Consider the following 24,611-nt stretch of genomic DNA (forward strand, 5'->3'; position numbering starts at 1 on the left):
TATCATGTTGCTAAGCCAAGTGTCGCTAGTAACAAAATAAGATGAGAATTTTATGTTTGAAAAGCTGTTTTATGACATGGAACCAAGGCCGTATCGGGGGGGAAGGGTGCGGGTTTTAACCCCCCCCCCCCGAAATTTTTGTTTGCCTCATAAAAACGTAAAAAAGGCATACAAACAAATTTTTGAGGCGTTTTTCAAATTCGTTTGTACCCCCCCCCCCCCGAACAAAAATACTGGATGCGCCCTTGCATGGAACCAAAAGAGCTTCAATGATTACTAATCTACATACAAAGCCTTATCCAGGGGAGGGGTTAAGAGTTTGATCCCCCCCCCCGGCGAAATGTTTTGTCCGACTCGTAAAAACGTAACAAAAATGCATATAAATAAATTTTTTATGTGTTTTTAAGTTTTTTTTACCCCCTCCCCCTGAAAAATAAAATATCTAAAGCCGAACTGGTAAGCCATGATGTAAAAAATATAAATACGACAAACGGGTCTATGGCCAGTAAATGAAAACGAAGAAAAAAACAACAAAAACGAATATTTCGCCCTTATCAAACAAGGCGTCTTCAGCGTAGATAAATATTATATTTTTAGGTGAGTCTATTTTAGTTTTTTGTATATTTTTAGTTTTAGTTTATTTTTTTTTATCTACGCTGAAGACGCCTTGTTTGATACGAGCGAAATATTCGTTTTTGTTGTTTTTTTCTTCGTTTTCATTCACTGGCCATGGACCCGTTTGTCTTATTTATATTTTTTTACCCTGAAAAAACAACCTCCCCCTCCAAACAAAAATCCTGGATACGACCCTGTCTACATATATAACTGGCAATGTCGGTAAGATTTTTCGGGTGCATTCTTTAGACTCAACCAAGACACAAGAAATTGCTATATAAAAAAGTTGCTTCATATGCCTATGATTTTTTTTTTTTTTGCATATATGATTTTTTAAGTAAAATATCACCCTTTTATCACCATATGTGAGTCCTGTGTGTTGAGAATTCAGTGAATTGTTGCTTTCTGATCAGTTATCGCTAAGTGTTTGCTCCACAAAAAGGGGAGAAATATATCAAAGTTAGTTTTTTTTTTCAAATATCAGTTCAGGCTGCCGTGAAACTAAATCAGTTCGATAATCTATTCGTGTTTTAATAAATTCAAATTAACTAATATTGCTTCAAATAATTAATATATTAATCACCTGTTGTTTCTATAAAATTTGCCCAACTCCCTCCACAATTGGTGCCCATGTTGCTACCGTGAGGCTAAACTAAATAACGATGAAGACGAAATAACTTTTAAGAGTACAATACCAATTTTTAACTTACCTTCTAATTATTTCTAGGAGGAAGCAAATCAATGCTATTGGTCTCTAATTTAACTAAAGTTTTTATAAGGTACTTACTGCAAGGAAATATCCCTTTTCTTTGTTTTTCTGCAAAAATCTGACAGCTGTTGTGGTCATCTCCAAAAGGGTTGGAGCTGTTGTTTTGCTATCCCGATCCAGCTCAAATGGTATGTGATTTGAATGAAAAAGACCTAAATCAAATTGTTAATTTTTTTTAATATCTTAAAAATGAACTAGGACATGTCACTACTGGACAATTATTTCATACTGCGTAAAGTAATAACAACTATCCAGCGTTGCTGTTTACTTTAAGGACCAAAGAACATCAAACTAAAAACTTTTCTCCCTGAATTCATCTTTGGTTTATTTATATCTAAAAATTGCAAATTTCTCAGTTTTTTTGGGAATGTTCTAAAACTATGAAGATTTTAGGTGAGTACCCCATTTTCTTCAGTACTGCCCTGTTGAACCGTAAAATAAATTAAAGTTCAAAAATGGATAAACTCCTTTTAATAGACAGTGTTTCACAAACAGTGATAGGAATTCACAAAAAATACTAGATATTTCGGTCACATATGCAGTGACCGTCATCAAACAGTTCGTGGTAACGAACTGTAAGTAAGGAGCGACCCGGCTCAATGGTAACCGAAATTCTAAAACACGGAATTTTGATACCAATAGATACATCAAAAGAATCAGATTTTAATTGCGATTTCAAATATATAAGTTTCATCAAGTTTAATCTTACCCATCAAAAGTTAAGCGCCTGAGAAAATTTGGCCTATTTTCGAAAAAAGGGCAAAAGACCCCCTAAAAGTTATAGAAACTTAATGAAAATCACACCATCATATTCAGCGTATCAGAGAACCCTACTGTAGAGGTTTCAAGCTCCTGTCTACAAAAATGTGGAATTTTCCCTTTTTTGGCAGAAGAAAGATCACGGATGCGTGTTTATTTGTTGTTGTTTTTTTCTTTTCACCAGGGGTAATCGTATTGACCCAGTGGTCCTAGAATATCTTAAGAGGACTCATTGGAACGAAAATTAAAAGTTCTAGTGCCCTTTTTAAGTGACTAAAAAATGGAGGGCAACTAGGCCCCCTCCCACGCTCATTTTTTTCCCCATCAAAATTTTGAGATAGCCATTCTGTTTAGAATGTTCGAAAATATGATAACGATGTCTTTTAGGATGACTTAATCCCCCGGGGAGGGGGCTGAAAGTTATAAACTTTCCCAATGTTAACATCACAGTTTATATAATATACCAGTAATTTTACCGCAGATGATTTCTGGCTCTTCATTCTCGGTGCGAACAAAAAGCTCCTCCCACTTATTTCTGCACTTATTGTCCACTTATTGGTTGAGCCGGCCAAGTGGTTTTGTCAGTACTTGTTCCGTAGGTGATTGTTCTTTGTCTACCCGTGAAAAGATCTAATGCTGCTTATGTTTATATCTGCAAAAACGTTCTCTGGGGCTGGAGCGCTCGCACCTCGGTCCGGGTTTTTATAATGGGTGAGATAGGGAAAGATCATGCTGGATAATTATATAAACTGTGGTTAGCATATAGCATTGGTTATTGGGAAGCATACAGACGTTTTCAGGGGGAATTTTTTCGGGTAGTGGGGGGTGGGGGAGGGTCGTGGATTATGTGGGAGGATCTTTCCATGAAAGAAGTTTTCATGGGGGAAGGGATATTTCTATGAAGGGGGCACCGGACTCCCCAGCATTATTTAAAAAACATCAGAAAGTAAATATAAAAAACAAGTTTTTCAACTGGAAGTAAGGAGCAACATCAAAACTTAAAACGAGCAGAAAACATTAGCTATATGATTGGGTTCACCCCCTAGTCAGTACCTCATTCTTTAAGCCAAAGAATTTTTGGTACTTTCGTAAGAGCTTTTTAGTCTAGTTACCGAACTGTGTGATTAAGGGGTCATTTTTAAAGAATTGGAACAAAATTCGAACTTTGGCTTAAAGAGCAAGGTATTGACTAGGGGGCAAACCCACTAATATACGTATTAAAAATATATGAATATAGAAGTTAGATACTTAAGTTAATTCGTAAGTTACGTACATTTATTACTAATAAAAACGTTCGTAAATAAAATTCAACAAATTTCGAGAAAGCCATTTAACCAAATAAAAATTAAAATTAATATGCAAATTTGTTTTAATTATTCATGTACGGTGAGCCAAAATCAAAATCTGCATTAATTCAAAAACGTTCAAAAGTTAAATATAAAAAAACAAGTTTTTTTAACTGAAAGTAAGGAGTGACATTAAAACTTAAAACGAACAGAAATTATTCCGTATATGAAAGGGGCTGTCCCCTCCTCAACGCCTCGCTCTTTACGCTAAAGTTTGACTTTCTCACAACTCTATTTTTTTAAACAATAAAAAACTTTGGCGTAAAGAGCGAGGCGTTGAGGAGGGGACAGCCCCTTTCATATACGGAATAATTTCAGTTCGTTTTAAGTTTTAATGTCGCTCCTTACTTTCAGTAAAAAAAAACTTGTTTTTTTTAATTAATCAGTAGTAAAACTAAACTGTCATGACGGTCACAGCATATGTGACTGAAATATCTGGTATTTTTGATGAATTTATATCAAGGCCGTATCCAGGAAGGGGGGGGGGGGGACCTGATTTGAACCCCCTCCCCCAAAATTTTTGACCGAGTCGAAAATTAGTAAAACCTTAGTAAAATTAGTCGAAAACCGAGTCGAAAATTAGTACCCCCCCCCCCCCGAACGAAAATCCTGGATCCGCTCTTGATTTATATCACTGATTGTGAAACACTGTCTATTAAAAGGATTTTATCCCTATTTGAACTTTTGTTTATCGCTATGGAAAGGCAGTGCGGTCTCCGAAATTATCTAAACCGTAAAATAAATAAACAAAACTTAACTTGTTGAATTTTACAGCGCTGTTCACCTGTAAAAATTTAAACTTCACCAATCTGTTGATTCTCAAAGACCACTTTGAAGGAAAGCTACACCTTCTTAAGATGTTTGGTGACATATGTTTTTGCTAGTATTTCACATGTGTTTCTTTTTTTTTTTTAATTTGGCGCCCAATACTAGCAAAAACTACATAGCTGCATTATGGAGGTCTTTTTCAGTAAAAACTTTCAATTTTACTAATCTTTCATGATGTATATGGTTTTTCAAAGTTTTTATGTTTTTCTGGGAGGATATTTTCCGGGGGGGGGGGGTAATTTTCTTTGGGGATATTTTTCAGGGGGGGGGGTATTTTATGCGTTTTTTTTTCGGGTTTTTTTTTTCAATTCAAACAATCAGGTTTCGTTTTTTAATGTTGTTGGTGATTTAAAGTATGGGAAAAACATTGTTTTTTTGGTCAAGCATTTTAACTAATCTTAAGGGAAGAAATATGCAAGAAATATACAATATAATTATCATGTCTTTCATTTTTCGAGTTTAAAAATTCATAGTTGTTGAGTAATTAAATGCTTTTCAGCTATATTTTATGGGGGCAATATTTTAAAGGAAGAGATAAATAAGACTAACAAAAATAATGAAGAGAAAATAGAGAATAATTAATTAGTTCTACTTAAACTTTTACTTTAATATAATGCAGAAAACTTTTTTATTTTTCCAATACTTCAGGTTTCAGATTGATATCAGATTTCTCGGATAAATTCGATGCGTATTAACGTCAGATTTCTAGGGTACATTAAATGTTTATTAAGTCAGATTTCTTGGATCAGATTAACGCCATCTGATTTTAATCATCAACTACTCATGTAAACATCGACTTTCTTATTTAATTTTAAGGCGGACCTTTACATCAAGAAGCGTATGAGTAATTTTCTCAGTAGTTTGGAATGAAAAATGAAAGAAAAAAAAAAACGAATTATAGTAGTAATGCAGCTGAACATGGAAAACTGAAGATGACATTATGTAAGTTTAGTTTATATCATAGGATGGAGCGCAAACCCCTGTTTTACTTTTCTATTGAAATCCTTGGTGGGCTGAATCACCGGAAAATCTTCACAATTAACTAGTGAAAGATGTTTGAACTAGAAGTTCAAGCAAATACTCAGGATGAAATGACAGCTTTCGCAAACACAACCCACGCAGCCACAAGGACAGGGCCCTAAATTTGGAAATCAACGGTTATTCAAAGATAGATTGTAGCAGAAAAAATTTTTGTAAATCACCGTAAAATCTTGACAAAGAATTTCGCAGGGACGTTCGAACAAAAGGTTATGTAGGTACGTCAGTTGCTACTCAGGATTGTATTGACAGTTTTCTTCAAATATATTGCTTTTATACTTCAAGACCTGGCAAAACTAAGTATCCGTCACTAGAGCCCACCACATTACTTCCTGCGGCTTAAATCATGTTTTTTTTTTTCTCTCTCTCTCTTTTTATATCTCTTTTTAATAGAAGCTGGTTTATCTTGAGAATATCTGATTTTTAAAATCCTGGCAATCATTTAGAAATTAGCGAAAGGTTTATGATTGCTTTTGATTTATGAAATTAGCTAAGAAATTAAAAGATATAAATTCAGAAGATATAATCTTGAATTGCATGTTTTACTACCAAGATATTTTTATACCGTCCATATCTTTTGTATAATGTCGATGTTATACCTAAAGATCGCATCTTACATACTTCTGAGATATTTGCCAAAACTATTTGATAAGTTGTTCTCAAAGGGAGAATGAACAGAAAATTTTGTATTCAGTCACGCTTTCGCTGCTGTTCCTCCCTTTGAGACCAGGCTAACAAACTATTTGTGTCAGAAGTGTTGAAATGTAAAATACGACCTTAAAGGGAATAGCGACGATTTGTTGGCTTTCGACTGTGAAAATGTCAGATTCGGCTCCTAAGTTGGTTATTTTAGAACTTCAAAAAAATAAACTCTGAAGCTTTCGCCCCATAACTTTAACAAATATTTTTAGGAAAGAAATTTTTTAAAGGGTGGAAAAATACGAAATGGAAAGCTAAAATAAAGAGGCATCAATCAGTTTTATAGACGCTTTACTTACACAGTATATACTCATTATCTAAAAGTGTTGGGTCTGAGAGTTGATCTCTGTTCTCTATGAACCTGTAGCTCGTCCCACGTTGATACTTATCATCCTTCCACTCCTGTATTAAATCTTTGTCGTCCAACCGGGATGTCTTATTCCCGATGTTACGGAACTTATTGAGGCCACCTCCCAGAATTATCTAGAATTAAATGTCCATTTTTTTTATTGAAGTGAACTAACACCGACCACTTGATAACAGCATAACGTCTCTTCTTGATTACTATGTTAGTTGGTGTGAATCTAGATCTCGTTGATTACCATGTTAGTTGGTGTGAATCTAGATCTCGTTGATTACCATGTTAGTTGGTGTGAATCTAGATCTCGGATCATTTGTATATGCTTCCAGGCAATTTGCGCAATATACAAAAATGTAAGTCCTTATGAGAGAAAAGTTGATGTTATTGAGTAGCATCTACGAATAATTGGCAACGTTCTAATTCAATTGCTTTTCGGTACTTTTGTGATACCTTTTTTAAATGAGTGAATGAAACTTTCAGGAGTAGCTCTATGGCTCAAAGAGCCGATCCCAGAAAGTTCCAATCACCTTGCTCCGCTTTACATTTAATGTATATTTTATTACACTTGTTCCCTTTGATCCGCCTTGCCTTGCTAACCTTTTCAGAACAGCTTAGGTAAAGATTTTTAACAATATTCTCAGAAGTGTGAAGAGACGTCAGCTACAACCGCAGTTACGTTACTGTGATGATGTTTCAGAATGAATCAGGATCAGGGTTGCCAACGGGACACATTTATGTCAAAAGGATGTATTCCTGTGTGCCGTGCCACAATGACATAAAAGAACAAAAAAGCGATATATTTTGGAAATTTATTATATAAAATGAAACATTTCCCTACTGGACATACCTTTTAGTAAAAAAAAATGTATTTTTACGTCTAAGAATATCTGGATATTTATTTGTTAAAAAGAAATGGTCGGTGAACAAGGTTTCAATATCATCCCGTCCTGTATTTGAGTTTTTATGCGCTTTTTCAGCTATGAAGCTTGGTGGTTTCAAGTATAAAAATTACCCGTGTTATTCCTATTAATTTTGTGGATTTGATATTTTGAACAGACCTTAAGCGAACCCATGAAAATTCGCATATTGCATACTTCAGTGCTTTTTCTACGGATTAAGAATGTGAGGACGGCGGTTATCCCATCTAGTTTGTGTCGCAAATATTTTACTGTTTGCATGTTTTTATGACTCCGGACTTTCACAAATGATATGCTCCGGAGTCCGGAGCATATCATTTTATATGCTCATTTTGATCAGGTTATATGTTACTTCATCATTATATATGTTTTATACGGATTTAGTTTTAATTATATTTGTATGAAATGACCGCTTTGAAAAAGGTTTGCAATACTTCTTTTGGTCAACACTGCTAGTGGTCAAAAAGGTTAATCTTCAGTTTTTAAATTTTAAGCATGGCTCATTTTTGGATGACCGGGGACACATTCGTGGGCCAGAAAGTTGGCGACTTGATTGTCTGGTTATATATGTCGCGAACTGGTCTAGTAAAGGCAGACATAAGGAAAGGTTTCAATTCATATGTAAATGGAAATCTAACCGTGGCTAACCTGGTATACAAAAAAAGGCTTTGACTATACGTCAGAATGTGCGCCTCGTTAAATCCACTTTAAACTTCCTTTTTAGTTGCGTTTCTTGCAACGCAGCTTCAGTATTTTAGTCAAATGTTTTGTATAACTTATCATTTTTTTGGGAGAAAAAAATGTTGCTTTTTTTTTTTGTTCCCCATCGCCTTGCTTTCTGAAACTTATGATTTTCCGTCTTGTTTCATGGTTTGTTTTTAACTTGTATGGTTTTGTCCCAGTCGTAAGTAATTTCTAAGATATGATAATTTTAGATTTAATATCTAAACCTGAAATTTTGTAGTTTCTTGTTTTTTTTTATGAATGGAAAGCCCTATTCTGTTTTTCTTTTAATGGCAGGTAAAAACTGACAACATTTTTGAAATCAGTGTAATTATTTCGGATTTTAACACCGCGTTCAATATAGCTTTTTGCAGTAGATTGTAATTGATTTTCGTCACTGACAGCCAATGATAACCATTCTCTTTCGAAGACAATGCTTTTCATTGGCTGTCATAATTTGCACTTTACTGAAAAAAATATAAGCGAATGTGCACTGTCAGTTTAATATACATATACGGATATTTAGTAATCAAAATGTTAATATTATTTGATTTATTAAAGTTACAAAAGTAAAACATTTGTATTTTTTCAGTAAAGTGCAAATTATGTTCTGGCCTTGGGAAGGGATAGGGGTTTTGAGCCCAACTCATCTTAATTTCTGCTCGTTTTGCTTTTGACTCGGGTTATTTATTGTAAATTCTGTTCGTTTTGAATTTTATTTATTTATCGATACTAATTTGTGGTAGTTTCACGCTTGGTAGATTATTTCATTTTATTTTTGCTCATTTTTGGTTTAATGGAGTTCTTTACTTTTCTTTGAAAAACTTATTTTGTGGAAAAAGATTTTTTTAATTAATTTTACAAAATGACAGCCTTGTTCTACTTTTTGCCTATCTTTCTTTGGTTGAATGTCATCCCTTTTTGCAATTAATTAAAAAAAACTTTCCGAAAAATAAGTTTTTCAAAGAAAAGTAATGTCAATTTTAAACTTAAGCTCAGTAGATACAAATACCTGTTAAAATTCAAAATCAAAACGACCAGAAATTACTATTAAAGAATAAATGAAACACAAAACGAACAGAAATTAAATAAACAATCATAAGAAAAAACATACAACAGGTAATAATATAAATGAATAAATAGATCTTAAAGCGAGTAATGCTTAGATTGAATATGAAAATCAAGCTTAAAATGAAAACAAATATTTTTCTATTAAAGTATAAATGAAACTTAAAACGAACAGAAATTAAATAAACAATCAATGCGAACAAACATACAATATATATTAATGTAAATGAATAAATAAATCTTAAAACGAGTGAAACTTAAATTGAATATGCAAATAAAGTTTGAATCGAATAAAAATAACTACAAACAAGAGTTTGGGTATCGTCTCACTGCAGAAGCCTAAAACCTACTGCGTCATTGGCGCTTTACTGAAAACATTTCTTTGAAATATTTTCACTTTTTTAACTTTAAGAAATCAAAAATTAATTAAGACTTTAGGGAATAAATATCAGCATATGTATATTAAATTGACAATGCACATTTTTTTTCAGTAAACTCATTTGATTTTTTTTTCAGTAAAGTACAAATTATATTCTGGCTTTTAGAAAGCATAGAGGTTTTGAACCCTACTCACATTAATTGATGCTCGTTTTGAGTTTGACACTAATATTTATTTTAATTTTTATTCGTTTTGGGTTTCATTTATTTATTGATACTGATTTGGGGTAGTTGTATGCTTGGTAGATTATATGATAGTCCGGAAGCCAGGTGTTGAAAATGGGAACCATACCACGACGGAATGGGGCTGCTACGAGAATTAGCCTACCCTTCACCCCCTAAATTAACCATGCGGATTGAAAAATACCAATGGCACTTGCTTGCGAGTGGTGGAACACTCCGAAACTTGACATTTTATTATATTTTGGTGTTTCATGCAAGGAAATGCATGTTCTACAAAGTTTGAGGTGCAGTTTTCCGCTCAAATAGAAATGCCTAGAAGCCATAGAATGTTTTCATAACAAACTAACACGATTAGTTACAAAAAATGGCAGAGTTAAAAAAAAAATGGCAAAACTATATGAGTCTTGAACAGTCTTTGAAAGTATAAACTAAATCAAATTGAATATTCGATATATAATGATATTAATTGTTGAAAGATCCATCAGTTCCAAGATTTTTTTTTCACTGTAATTTGTATTTTTATTTTCAGTGCTGTAAGAACTGAAAAATAATAAATTTGTAATATACGAGTAATTCGTTTACAGGGAAGCACCAATGACGCAGAAAGCTTGAGGTTTTTACAGTTAAAGAAGGGGGCAGTATCCAAATTTTGCTTGTAGTGAAACTATATTTGTCTTGACCAATCTTGAAGAGAACTAATAAATTAAACTGAATATTTAATGCATAATGATATTAATTGCTAAAAGATCATCATTTCAAAATTTTACTGTAATTTTAATATTTATTTTCAATATTAAGTACAAAAGAAAACATTTGTAATATAATTCGTTTTCAGTAAAGCGCCAATGACGCAGTAGGTTTTAGGCTTCTGCAGTGAGACGATACCCAAACTCTTGTTTGTAGTTATTTTTATTCGATTCAAGCTTTATTTGCATATTCATTTTAAGTTCCACTCGTTTTAAGATTTATTTATACATTTACATTAATATATATTTTATGTTTGTTTGTATTGGTTGTTCATGTAATTTCTTTTCGTTTGATGTTTCATTTATACTTCAATAGCAAAATATTTGTTTTCGTTTCAAGCTTGATTTCCATATTCAATCTAAGCATTACTCGCTTTAAGATCTATTTATTCATTTATATTATTACTTGCTGTATGTTTTTTGCTATGATTGTCTATTTAATTTCTGTTCGTTTTGGGTTTCATTTATTCTTTAATGGTAATTTTTGGTCATGTTGATTTTGAATTTTAACAGATATTTGTGTCTGCTGAGCTTAAGTTTAAAATGGCCTTTACTTTTCTTTTAAAAAATTATTTTTCGTAGAGTTTTTTTTAAATTATTTTTTGTTCTTTTTTGATTGCAAAAAATTTTAATTTTTTAGGGCATGGGGGGGGGCGCTTACTGTCCGATTATTCTTGACTTTAAAAAACGGATCTAGAACTTTCAATTTAAATCGAATGAGGCTTTTTTAAAGTGTATACGATTACCTCTTTGATAAAAACCTTATATATGAACAATCGACAGCTTGCATAACTTGTGGACAGCGATTGACAACAATGAATGGATTGAAAAAATAGCTCCAATAAGGGGGTTTAGACCATTTCACTTACTGACACAAAGGGATCACGACTGTTTGGAATTGACCTTAATAGGAATTTGTGTGCCAAAGCAATTTTGCATCTATCACAGAGTATGTATTTTAACCTTATAATTGGAAAATTATAATATATTTCTTACGTTTTCTTCCCATACAAAACCCCTTCCCATAAGTTATAAACCCCCCTTAATAAGTTATGCCCCAGGGCATAACTTACAACGCCTACCCCTGGGCCCTGGTGGGCTGTGTCGATACCGGAGTTTTTTGTTATCAGAACTTTGAACTATTTTAACAAAATGTCTATGTCAAAATTTTCATCTGATGCATTTAGAGCGTGGAGGAGGGAGAGGGGCTAGTTGTCCTTCAATCTCTTTTGACTCTTAAAAAGTGAACAAGGACTTTCAATTTTCAATCAAGTGAGCCCTCTCTAAAGTTTATACGAGCATCCCTTCCATAAGAAATAATATGAAGGACTCGGAGAATCGTTAAACTACAACCCTTGCCCTGAGGGCTTTGGGGGAGTTGTAATCCTCAAAGACCGAAATTTCCAGAACTTAAAACTATGTTTAAGAAAATGGATGTCTTAAAATTTTTATTGGATGTGTTTGGGGAAAAGGTGGGCGTGAGAGGGGGGTTAGTTGCCCTCAAATCACTTTCGACTATTACAAAGGGCACTAGACCTCGAAATTTCCAATCTAATGAGCCTTTTTTGAAGTTTCACGACACCGCCTTCTATAAGAACCTTATATGCCCCCAGGGCATAACTTAAAACTCTTGTTCTGAGGGTTGTGGGGGAATGTCCTCATCAAAACCATGATTACTAACTGGAAAACAACTATACTTCGCAAATTTGCTATATACAAATGTTTATTTTATTTAAGTGATTGACGGACGGGCCTGGGGGGGGTCTAGGTGCCCACCAATCCCTTTCAACGTTTAAAAAGGGCACTAGCCCTTTAATTTCCAAACGAATGAGCCTGTTTTGAAGTTTCTACGACAACGCCTTCTATAAAAACCTTATATGCCCCCAGGGCATAACTTAAAACCCTTGCCATACGGCAAGAAAAAATTCTGATTGGATGTGTTTGGGGAAATGATGGGCGTGGGGGGGAGGGGGCTAGTTACACTCCAATCACTTTCGACTATTAAAAAGGGCACTAGCCCTTGAATTCCCAATTCATTTTGTCTTTATTGGAGTTTCGCCATTTACACCACCTATAAAAACATTATATGTGCTCAGGCTATTAGTCCACATTCTGCCCCTAAAGAAAGCTGAGAAGTTATCCCCTCAAAAATATAATTCATGTCCGGACATAAGCGGTACTGAAAAAAATAACTATTTCGCTATTATGAGGGTAGGGTGTAGGTTGACTGATGGGCGTGGGGGGGGGGGGCTAGTTTCCCACCCATCACTTTTGACAATTAAAAAGGGCACAGGCCCTTTGAATTTCCAATCGAATGAGCCTTTTTTGAAGTTTCTACGACGACGCCTTCTATAAAAACCTTATATACCCCCAGGGTATAACTTAAAACCGTTGCCTTGAGGGTTGTTGGGGATTGTCCTCCTCAAAAACATCTTTTCTCTCTGAAAGTCAACTACGCTGAACAAAATGACTATCTCAAAATTTTGATTGGATGTGTTTGGTGGATGATGGGCGTGGGGGGGGGGCTAGTTGCACTCCTATCACTTTTGACTATTAGTAAAAGCACTATCCCTTTGAATTTCAATCGAATGAACCTTTTTTGAAGTGTCTACAACAACGCCTTCTATAAAAACCGTATATGCCCCAAGGGCATATCTTAAAACCCTTGCCTTTAAGGTTCTGGGGGAGCGTCCTCTTCAAAAAAATATTTTCTATCTGGAAATCAACTACGCTGAACAAAATGGCTATCTCTAAATTTTAATTGGATTTGTTTGGGGAAATGATGGGCGTGGGGGGGGGGACTAGTTGCACTCCAATCACTTTCGACTATTAAAAAGGGCAGTAGCCCTTTAATTTCCAATCGAATGAGCCTGTTTTGAAATTTCTACGACCATGCCTTCTATAAAAACCTTCTAGGCCCCAAGAGCATAACTTAAAACCATTGTCCTGAGGGTTATGGGGGAGTGTCCTCCTCAAAAATATATTTTCTATTTGGAAATCAACTACGCTGAACAAAATGGCTATCTGAAAATTTTGATTGGATGTGTTTGGGGAAATGTTGGGCTTGGGGGGGGGGGAGAAGGGGGCTTGTTACACTCCAATCACTTTCGACTATTGAAAAGGGCACTAGCCCTTTAATTTCCAATCGAATGAGTCTTTTTTGAAGTTTCTACGACAATGCCTTCTATAAAAACCTTATTTGCCCCCAGGGCATTACTTAAAACCCTTGCCCTGAGGGTTGTGGGGGAGTATCCTTCTCAAAAATATATTTTCTATCTGGCAATCAACTACGTTGAACAAAATGGCTATCGCAAAATTTTGTTTGGATGTGTGTGGGGGAATGAGGGGCGTGGGGGGGGGCTAGTTGCCCTCCAATCATTTTCGATCATCAAAAAGGGCACTAGAACTCTCGATTTCCAATCGAATGAGCCCCCTTTAAAGTTTCTACGACGACTCCTTCCATATGAAGTGCCTCTGGGGAAAAAAATAATAATAATAAACAATAAAACATTGGAACCGTATGGCCTTTACTATAGGCAACTCTACAGCGTTGCCTCTGATAAAGTTCATCAGCGTTTCTCTAAAAAGGAACAATGTAATCACATCGTTAGCTTTTATTTTATTATTCCCATACTCACGACACCAGGTACTTAAAGGTGTCTGATTTTGAAGGAGTCAACAGAGGGATTTGCAGGAATAATATCAGCGGGAAGATCGTTCCAGATAGAAGTGAAACGCCGGATGAAGCTGTTCCTCAATTACTCGTTTCTTGGCGTGACCTCCTTTAGGTAATTGGACCGAGCTGTGTGCTTTCGTGTCTGCCTTGACGGCTTGGCAAAGGGGGGCACAATACAAGAGAGCTCGTCTGAGACATTGTGCTCCCCTTTATCCAACCGTTAAGACAGACACGAAGGCACACAGCTTTGTTGAAATTATTAAAATAGATTACCGACGATTTTATTCAAGCCATGACTGTATGTAATGGGAGTCATTGAAAGCAACGAATCGTTGCAGCACCAAACTGCGCATGACCTGAAAATTCGAATTTAATTTAATCTTAAATTATTAGTATCTCGTTTCCCTCATCTGTGCCTCTCTAGACAGGTTTAGTAGCTCTATTTTGAGTGTTTCTTCCTGGAGAATAATTTATCTGGCTACATAGTTGTAGAACCCTCTCTTTCAGGTTCAGTTACATCCATGTCAGATTCTCAGTCTAAATGCATTGGGTCTGTAAACGTTGTTTATTTAATATTAAATTTATGGATTTTGAATTAACCAAGTTTAATAAACGCCCGTTAAATCCAAAGGGAAATGAAGACAAATTATTCAAAAAAGAAGTAGATACCCCAACATTGTGAATAAAAAAATTTGCGATTCGTAAATCTTTACGCTGTGAAACTGCTGTCGTTGTTTTTTTTGGGGGTAAATTATTATTCTATTTTCATACCTTCCGACCCCCCCCCCCCCCTCTTGACATTGGTCCAGAGGGCTATATCACTGGAGAACTAAAAAATAGTGACTGAAAGATTCAACAGTTCTAACCTTTGTGTTTCTTCCTGGTGAATTTTCGATCATCTGTCTGGCTATATCTTTGCAGAATCCTTTTTCTCTCTCAGGTTCAGGTATATCCATGTCGGATTCCCAGTCTCTGTTTGGCGTGCTTGCATAGAGTGCTGCCGGTGTTGCGTGAGTTATTCTGGTTGTTGTCACAAATCCTAATAGGAACATAAAAATGCAATTCAGGAGTAATGCACAAAAAGAGAAGTAAAACAATGTTAAAAAAAACTTCCATGCTCCTGCAGCTCTAACACAGCTCCCCTATTTTCTTTTCAGCTGCAACCTCATCCGTTAAAATGTTAAGTGTGGTGTCGGCATCTGCAGATACTAAACAAAGTGTTGGCAGAACTTGAGCAGTGTTGCGTGAGTTAATCTGGCCGTTGTCACATATCCCTCTAGGAATCTAGAAATGTAATGTTGTGCTCCAATTGGTCATGCCGTGTTTTTGCCAAGTTAACAAATTTGCATTTCTTTTAGGATTGGTGATAATTTCGGGCTTCTAATTTTGTAACTTTGGCAATATTTAGCTAAATCATTCCATGTTCTTCGTAAAACTGCGTTATGAAAAAAGTTAGTAATTGAAACGGAAGTTTAAGCTAATGTAAAAACGTGTTCTGCCAATTTAGTTTTCAAAGATTCAAAATAATGTTTGTAATTTCCTTTGTTTTATCATTAAACAACATTTTACGTATTAGAAAACACCATTAACACGCTATAGAAAATCGAATTAAGCTTTAGATGTTGGATTTATAATCAAACGTTATACTGACAATAGACGGCAGCTGATCCAGTTGCCCCTCTAAGAATGGCTCTGACTGTCCTGGAGTAATTCCTCAAATTTGAACTGGGGCTGATAGCACCGCTAATAATACTTTAAAATATTGAGTATTTTAAGGTGAGTATTTTACCTGTATCTCGTCCACTGTCTTGAGCCCATTGCAAAACTGACTTGACATGTGCCTTTTTGCCTATTTCTACGTCACATGTATTAAATTTTGCCAATGAATTCATTCCAAGTGTATAGAAGTTCGCTTTGATTCCTGAGAAAAAGGCCGTTGCTGTCGCACCACTATCTGGAACTTGTCTGTCGACATTGTACGTCTATAAATGATTTATATAATTTCTTATAATTGTAGCATAAACTTATTTTTGTGGATGCCCTGAAACCATAGACATACCCTGATATACCTGGGTATGAATATGCACCCCTTATACATGGATACCATGGACAATTCTGCATCGAAGTAGGTGCCAAAAATTTGCTCAAATCTTGCTGAAACATCTCTTTCAAGGAATTTCGTATAATTTGTTGAAAAACTAAATAGGATTACAACCCCTTGTAATCCTACGCAAAAAAAAAAATTTTTTACGTATATTTTGTTACTTTTATACGAGTCAGACCAAAGTTTTGGGAGGTTGGTTCCGACTGGATACCTCCCTCCCTAGATAAGGCTTTGATAACAGTAATTCAGTGCAATTTAGATTGACTCCTACAAGAACAACGGTATTCAAAAAAGAATTGTAGCCCTGGTTTCTACTTGGCTGCTTGCAGTTTTTTTCCATGTCCTGTCGGCTACGAGCCTTCCCTCAAATGCAAAAAAAAAATGAAAGAAGGGAGTCGGTTCAAGCGAGAGTAAAGATTAACGTTCGAGCTAACAATAAGTATTAATTAGGGGACAGGCGTGCTTCTCAACCCTTTTCTTTACACTAAACTTTGACCTGCAATCCCTGTGACCGTTCACTCATCAGTCAGGGAACTTTGATGCCCTAACTGCCTGGAAAACTATGTCTGAGTCTAGTACAGGGTGTCACTCGTTTAGTATCTTTAGAAAATCGAAGTAATTTTTCTTCTTTTTTCGTTTTTTGTCTCTCTTTTTTACTTTTTGTTGTATTGTTCTTTTTACTTTTTTTATTCTTTTGTTTTCAGCCCTATTTTCTGGGGGTATATGTCTCTGGGCAAAGTTGAAAATATATGTTGGTACAGTTTATCGTGTATAGTACCTCACCCTGGCTTGGTTTACAGTAGGTAATGGTAGTAAGACAACGTTGGCCCAGGGTATTTTTTCACTGTTGCATAAAGTTTGCAAGAATAGGAAGATAAGTTTACGAACCAAGATGGGAATATTGGAAGCCACAGTGATGATACTGGTAAAACATGGTTTTCAAACGTGGGCACTCCGAAAGACAAAGGAGAATTCGTTAGATGTTTTCTAGAGGAACTGTTTACGGTGAACTGTATGAAAATTTCGGTTCTATCCCGCTTTCTAGAGCTATAATGAGGGAAAGGTTGAGACGGCAAGGGCATGTTCTGCGGATGAAGGACGACAGATTAGGAAAAATCGTGGTTTTTGGCCAAACGAAAAGCAGGTCGTTCCATAATGAGGTGAGAGGAGGTCGTAAGGAAGAAATTAATGGAAATTAGAACTTCTTGGGAGGGTCCAACTCGTGCTTTGTTGAAATGTTTTTTTTCTCAGTTTTAGCAATAAGCCTATGTTAAAGTTATTTCCAAAACCAAGACTCCAAATTCTTGTAGTGAATTGCAACCAATATACCTAGGAATATTTTAGCTGAGAATGTGTAGATTAGCACAGATGATCCGGTATTGGCTAAAAGTTCTGAGTCTGCTAGGAGATAGGTTAGCAAAAGCAGCTTATCTGGAGATACTACCGTCGAAACGTAAAAGATTGTGGCCGTATCAAATAAACAGTGTCTTAGATGGAGTAGGATTATCTTATATTTGTAATGAGGGGCTAGGACCCTCAAATCCAGATGAGCCGTTTTTGGCTAAGCTTATAGAAAGCATAAAAGACCAGGAAGTGCAAATGTGGACCCAGACAGTTAAAACATCTGAGATATTGAAGTTTTATTCCCATGTAAAAGAGATATTTTGATTTAAATATTATTTTAAACTAGGATTACCGGTGGAGACATTAAGGACTTGGTTTCGGATCCGGGCGAATTGCCTGCCACCAAAAAATAGAAAAAGAGTATTTGAAAAAATAAGGAATGCCCCAGATGCAGATGCGGATTACACTTGCCCAAGATGTAACCTAGGTATTGAGGATGTGGCCCATATTCTCGTCTCTTTTAAGGGGAAAGTATTTTCAGGGTGGTAACTTGGAGTTCCCCGGGATCCTGCAAACGACTGTAAAAAGGACAAACAGGCAGTTATGTAAATATGTAAATGAGGCGTTGACATCAATGAGTGAAACTTGATATTAACGTTATTTGTCTTGTGGAGTGTATTCAAGAATACTGTGCTGTATGGCCTGTTTTTTGGCTTATAATATATTTATTATTATTATTATTATTATACATCACGCCACGTTAAAGTGACCGATTCCTTCGTTCTGAAAAAAAAAACTGCTAAAACATACTAAAGACAAATATAGACCTTTTTCCAATACGGCGGTCTAAAGGGACGCAACACTACAGTTTTCTTAGTTAGCTTAGTGGATACAGTCTTTAAATGGCGTGATAATGGTAGTGCATATGCTAACCTTATGCTAACGGACTTTCAGAAGGCATTCGATCTCATTAGCCACTTGGTTGTGGCCAAAAATATGAAAATCATATGTGCCCACAAACGCACAGCTCTTGTTCCGAGTTTTCTGGAAAAAACGAACACAGTGCGTACTCCTACTGTTTGAAGGAGTCTACCTCTGAATAGACAAGTATTACGTGTGGAGCCCCATAAGGGACCATAAGGGAATTTTCCTTTTATAGTTCAGGAAAGACAGATCTCCGTAACATCATCACCAGACAGATCTCCGTAACCTGCACACATCAATCCAACCTCAGTGGGAGGACATACTTGCAGCAGCAAACCGGCGGGAAGATTGGCGGCTCCTTCTTGATGCCCTGGGTGCCTCTGGAGGCACAGGCGGATCTAAGGTAAGGTAAGTTCAGGAAAGGGCAGTCTCTAAAAATGTTATAGCATACCTGCTCGGAAAACGCTCAAAATCAGATCAAAAGGATTATTATTTAAGTAATTTAGCCGCTTTAGGTGTTCTCTGTCGCGCCACTCTGTCGCATTGAATTAACAAAATCGCTGATGAAAGGGAAATAAATCTTCGCTGTCTTTTCAGTCAAATTTCACTGTCAAACCACAAATTCTCAACAGCTCTAGATGATAGCTAGTCCCCTTGAAGAATTCGCTAATGGACCCTTTGTCTTTGAGGAGACCAGCCGACGCTGAGGCTCGCAAAATGATCTTTAAGGTATCGCGTCTCCTTAACACATTTAAGGGGATTCAAACATTGCCCATCACACCTATTCATTTAGAAATCGCCCTTTCCCCCCTTTTCTTGGCAATATCCTTGGTGACATCTTTTCAAGGAGGCACACTTGTGCCTCTATAAAGAGGCGACCCACCACAATGTTAAGCGATTTCAGGTCCTAGAGGTCGCAGAGAGACGGCGGTAATCGCATTTTGTAGCCCAAGCTCAAACTAAGAAACTTGCAAAATTTCATCCTCCTCCGACTTTATCTTCATGGGGTAAACTGGGCCGGAAGTTTGGACCCTCCCACCACAGCCCCCCTTTAACGTTGTCCGATTGGGCTGAAATTTAGAGGTTAAGCTTTCCCTAGGGACTGGGAGCTTATCCTCAAAATTTCAGCTCAATCTAATCACTCATTCTCTTTTTTCAAAAAAACAAATATAGCCACTTAAACTTCATCATCAGTTCTTTTTTTTTTGTTATCCACGTCTACAGGCCCGAGTTGGTAACTGATCCGGGTTAATGAGGACTCATTCGAAGCAGAATTTGACCTTTTAGGGCCTTTTGATATTTTCAGACCGAAAAAATTATCCCCCGAATTTACATTTACGAAAAACCTTAGTTTTTTTCAAATAATACAGATAAACAGGTTAGACATGCTTTGTTATGAAAATATCTGCGCGTCAATTTTCATAACAAAGCATGTCTAACCTGTTTATGTATAATATTTGAAAAAAACTACGTTTTCTAAAGAGTTAAAGAGGCTGAGTTACAAGGTCAACCCTTAAAACGTACAGGGATTAGGAGGCACAGTTGGGGGGGCTGTTAAAGAGGCTGAGTCACAAGTTCGAACCTTAAAACGTACAGGGATTAGGAGGCACCCTGTACGACGTGATTTGAGTATTCAGGAATTAAAAGCCTTAACACAAGAATGTTCAAGAGCGGGGGGTTTGGGGGCGGCAGCCCCCCAACTTCAACTCCTGACACGATCAGCTAACAGTTAGTCAAGCAATAATAAGTAATAAACTGTACAAAAACGTGCAGAAATTATTTGAAAAAAACTACGTTTTCTAAAGAGTTAAAGAGGCTGAGTTACAAGGTCGAACCTTAAAACGTACAGGGATTAGGAGGCACAGTTGGGGAGCGGCCGCCCCCCAAACCCCCCGCTTTCGCAGCCTTTAAATTAAAAAAAAAAATTTTAAACTGAAAGTAAGGAGCGACATTAAATCTTAGAACGAACAGAAATTATTCCGTATATGAAAGGGGCTGTGCCCTCCTCAACGCCTCGCTCTTTACGCTAAAGTTTTTATTGTTTAAAAAAAAAGTTGTGAGAAAGTCAAACTTTAGCGTAAAGAGCGAGGCGTTGAGGAGGGCACAGCCTCTTTCATATACGGAATAATTTCTGTTCGTTTTAAGATTTAATGTCGCTCCTTACTTTCAGTTTAAATTTTTTTTTTATTTAAAGGCTGCGAAAGCGGGGGTTTGAGGGCGGCAGCCCCCAACTGTGCCTCCTAATCCCTGTACGTTTTAAGGTTCGACCTTGTAACTCAGCCTCTTTAACTCTTTAGAAAACGTAGTTTTTTTCAAATAATCCTTGCATAAGATGTATATATTTCATGTACCTTGCATATGCTTTGTACACTTAAAAATATTAAAATGACATTAAAATCAAGGTGGTTCCAGCACTTGTATTGTTGAAGTGACTTTTGTCTTAATGACTAAAATTAAATACAGGAAAAAGGAAATGTAATATTGGCACCAATTTTAGCTTAATTGGAATTTAAATATGTCTTCTCTTAATCAACTACAAGATACATCCGTCATCCTATATGACAAGGGCGTAGATGTTTTAACAATAACAATGAGAAGAGAACATTCAACTGCGTGACCGTATGAATTGTTAGACTATGTGCATATATCATAAATTAGCGTTAAAGTTTTTCATGTCACTTGTAGTTCCATCATAACGGATTGATGATGATGTTCATGTTGACTGAACGTCCCCATTGTACTTTGTCCCTTCTACCTTATTTGAATCCGGCCATACCGTACTAAACCAACCCACATCGATCTGTTTTGATGGTTTTGAATGAAGTAGAGTGAAGTTTGAGCAATGTATCTAAAGGTATCTGACGGTTAATGGACCCTAACCCATTGATGATGATGGCCATGATGATTGAACGTCTAACCACCGTACTTTTTCCTTCTACCTCATTTGAATGCGGTTCTTCAGTCAAAAACCAGCTCAAATTAATGTATTTTGATGGTTTTGAGTGAAGTACACCATATAGGCCACGGTTATTGAGCCATAATCTAGTGATGATGACTGATCGTTTCCGCTCTACTTCGTCCCTTCTACCTTGTTTAAATCCGGTTCTAACGTCCAGAACCAACCCACATTGATCTATTTTGACGGTTTTGAGTGAATTCGACCATAAAAGGTAACTGGACGGTATCTGACGGCTATTGGACCATAACCCATTGATGATGATGATGATGATAATGGCGACTGAACGTTTCCACTATACTTCGTCCCTTTTATCTTATTTGAATCCAGTTCTACCGTCCAAAACCAACCCACGTCGATCTATTTTAATGGTTTTGAGTGAAGAATGTAACTGGGCGGTACCAGACGGCTATTGGACCATAACCCACTGATGATGATGTTGATGATGATTGAACGTATCCCTTGTAGCCTATTTTGTCCCTTCTACCTCGTTTGAGTCTGGTTCTACCGTCCAAAACTAATCCATATCGGTGTATTTTGATGGTTTTGAGTGGAGTAGACCGTATATGGTTGCCAGTGTTGTGCCAAGTACTTTTATTTTTTACTTAAGAACAAGTACCAAATACTCCAGGAAACTTTTATTTTAGTATAAGTATCAAGTATTCCTCCAAATTTCTGCTTAAGTAATTAATATTTTTAATCCATACTTTTAAAAGTAAAAGTATTTAGTTTTACTTTTAATCCATAAGTCACCACTGTAGGTATCTACTTGTTTTCCGGATAGGTAATGAAAAAGACCGAAGAAGCCAGGTAAACAGTAAGGAATACCATTTGCAGTTATTTCACCGAGCCGACTACCAGAGAACTCCTATGGCAATACTACTGCTACTACTAACAACTCACCGCAGCACCAAACCGCCTGAGGCCAACACAGCCATGCACACTACTCCTCCATCCCAATCTATTTAAAGTCTCCCTCTTTACACCCTCCAAAGAAGTTCCCATTTCATTTAAATCTTTCTTTATGACATCCTCCCACCCCAACCGTGGATGACCTACTTTCTGTTTAGCCCTAGACGGTTGGCCGAAACGGGCAATCTTCAGCAATCTGTCATCCTTCATCTGCAGAACTTGTCTTAGCCATCTCAACCTTTTTCTCGTTATAGCCCTAGAAAGCGGTATTGAAAAAACACTTTTCGTATAGCCTGCTGTTTGAAATACGGTCAGTCAGCGAGGTAGCCAGAACAATCCGTAGACAATTTCTCTGGAAAAAAAATCTAGCAATGCTTCATCGGTTTTCGGGAGCGCCCAAGCTTCAGAACCGTATTTGACCACTGTCATCACTGTAGCTTCCAATATTTTAATCTTGGTTTGCTTTGGCTAAAAAAACACCCTGTGCCTTGGCTATTCTACTTTTAACATCTTCACTGCTCCCACCGTCTTTGCTAACAATACTAACAAGGTAAGTGAAGCTGTTCACCTGATCAATTTTTCGTTACCGAACGTTTTTTCATCCCCACTTATTCCTAGTCTTAAGGTGTTTTATAACTCAATCACTTCTGAATTATCAACCTAAGAGTGAAAATTTGATCGACACATCCTCTACCCTTTCTAAAATCGCACTGTTCTTCTCTTATAACTTTATTTACAGTATCTCTCAGTCTAAAAAGAATCATATTACTAAGTAATTTACAACCTACATAGACCATGCTAATGTCTCGATAATTACCACACTCAGTCTTATCACCTTTCTTATAAAATACTTTAATTAGAGTTTTCTTAAAATCACTAGGTACTTCCCCATTTTCAAAAATCATATTCACAATCTTCAGTAACTTATTTCTAACCTCAGAGCCACCATATTTAAGAAACTCATTTACCATACTATCAGCACCTGGGTCCTTATTATTTTTTATTCCTTTAGTACCGTCGTTAATTCTTCCTCGCGAAACAAATCTTCCTTCACATTCAAGGCATCACAAACTTTTTCATTTTCCTCTATCCCGATTTAGCACATTCTCAAAAAGTTTTGCCCATCTCTCTTTAACTCTTTTCTTGTAACTAAGTGGCCCTGTTCCTATCTTTAACTGGAACAAGTTCGGGCTGACTACTCCCTCTCAATTTATCAACATGCCAGCAAGGCCGTATCCAGGGGGGTTAGGGGGTTCGGACCCAAACCCCCCCCCCGCCCCGAAATGTTTGTCCGACTCATAAGAAACCGCAACACAAATGAATATAAAAAAAAGTTTCATGCGTTTTTTAAAGTTTTTTTTTGTAACCCCTCCTCCCGAAAAATTATTTTGTAAACCCCAAAAAATTTATTTTAAACAACACCCCCCCCCCCCCGAAAAAAACCTGGGTGTGGCCCTGCATTCCAGTACAATTTTACTATTGTGCCGTCTAGCTGCATCTTCCAGATCTTCGGAAATTGTATTCATGGCCTCCACTTCGCACCCCCTTAGTTCATATTTTAATGCTTTCTCCATTTTGTTTACATTCCTCTTGTTTTCATATGATCAATCATTCAGATGATTCTTGTGCAAGCCCCTTTTCCTCTCAGTTAAACATTAAGCTTTTTCACTAATGTTTCTAACTTTCTTCCCTGAGACATCAACAGCTAATTCACAAATTATATATTCCCTCCATCTTCTATATATTCCCTCCATCTTCTACATTGTCAAATTTTAAACTCTCAAATTCTTATCCTTGAGCCTACTGACATTATAACTTCCCGGGAGGTAGTTACCCTTCCGAAATTTCAACTTCAAATTAACCCTAGAGACTACTAGATGGAGATATTTACTTTTAACATCAATTACAGCACTCCTATTTATACCCTAGTATTTTGTATTGATCCTGCCTGTCTTCGGTTTACAATAACGTAATCAATGAGGTTTGCTGGCTTAGCCTCACGTGAATACCATGTTAACTTATGGGCCATTTTATGACCAAATAATGTATTTGTTATAGCTGGAGTGTTATACCTACGAAATTGCAGTAGTCTATAGCCATTAATGTTTTCTTTTCCTACTCCAAATGTATCTAGGCTAGGATACCATCTATCCCTATTTCTACTAACCTGTGTGTTAAAATCTTCTAATAAAAACATCATATTTC

The 24,611-nt window shown here is 36.4% G+C and overlaps 2 protein-coding genes across 8 annotated transcripts in view; one reads left to right on the forward strand and one right to left on the reverse strand.

Annotated features, from left to right (window-relative positions):
- The window catches only part of LOC148942941 (DNA-binding protein SMUBP-2-like), a 194,623-nt gene that overhangs the window by 87,636 nt on the left and 82,376 nt on the right, over positions 1–24,611 (forward strand). The gene's annotated exons all lie outside the window — the stretch shown is intronic.
- Positions 1–24,611, reverse strand: part of LOC148942943 (alkaline phosphatase-like) — a 103,709-nt gene that overhangs the window by 14,874 nt on the left and 64,224 nt on the right. For all 4 annotated transcript variants that reach the window (XM_089102619.1, XM_089102620.1, XM_089102618.1 and 1 more), the window contains 4 exons: positions 15,956–16,148; positions 15,033–15,205; positions 6,354–6,537; positions 1,403–1,536 (listed from right to left, as the gene is read on the reverse strand). In XM_089102619.1, the coding sequence (XP_088958745.1) occupies positions 1,403–1,536; positions 6,354–6,537; positions 15,033–15,205; positions 15,956–16,148 (684 nt within the window). The remainder of the gene's footprint in view (positions 1–1,402; positions 1,537–6,353; positions 6,538–15,032; positions 15,206–15,955; positions 16,149–24,611) is intronic.

The sequence above is a fragment of the Artemia sp. Qi Xiang Cuo genome, chromosome 16, assembly GCF_049724085.1.
Source record: "Artemia sp. Qi Xiang Cuo chromosome 16, ASM4972408v1, whole genome shotgun sequence".
Classification (NCBI taxonomy): Eukaryota; Metazoa; Arthropoda; class Branchiopoda; order Anostraca; family Artemiidae; genus Artemia; species Artemia sp. Qi Xiang Cuo.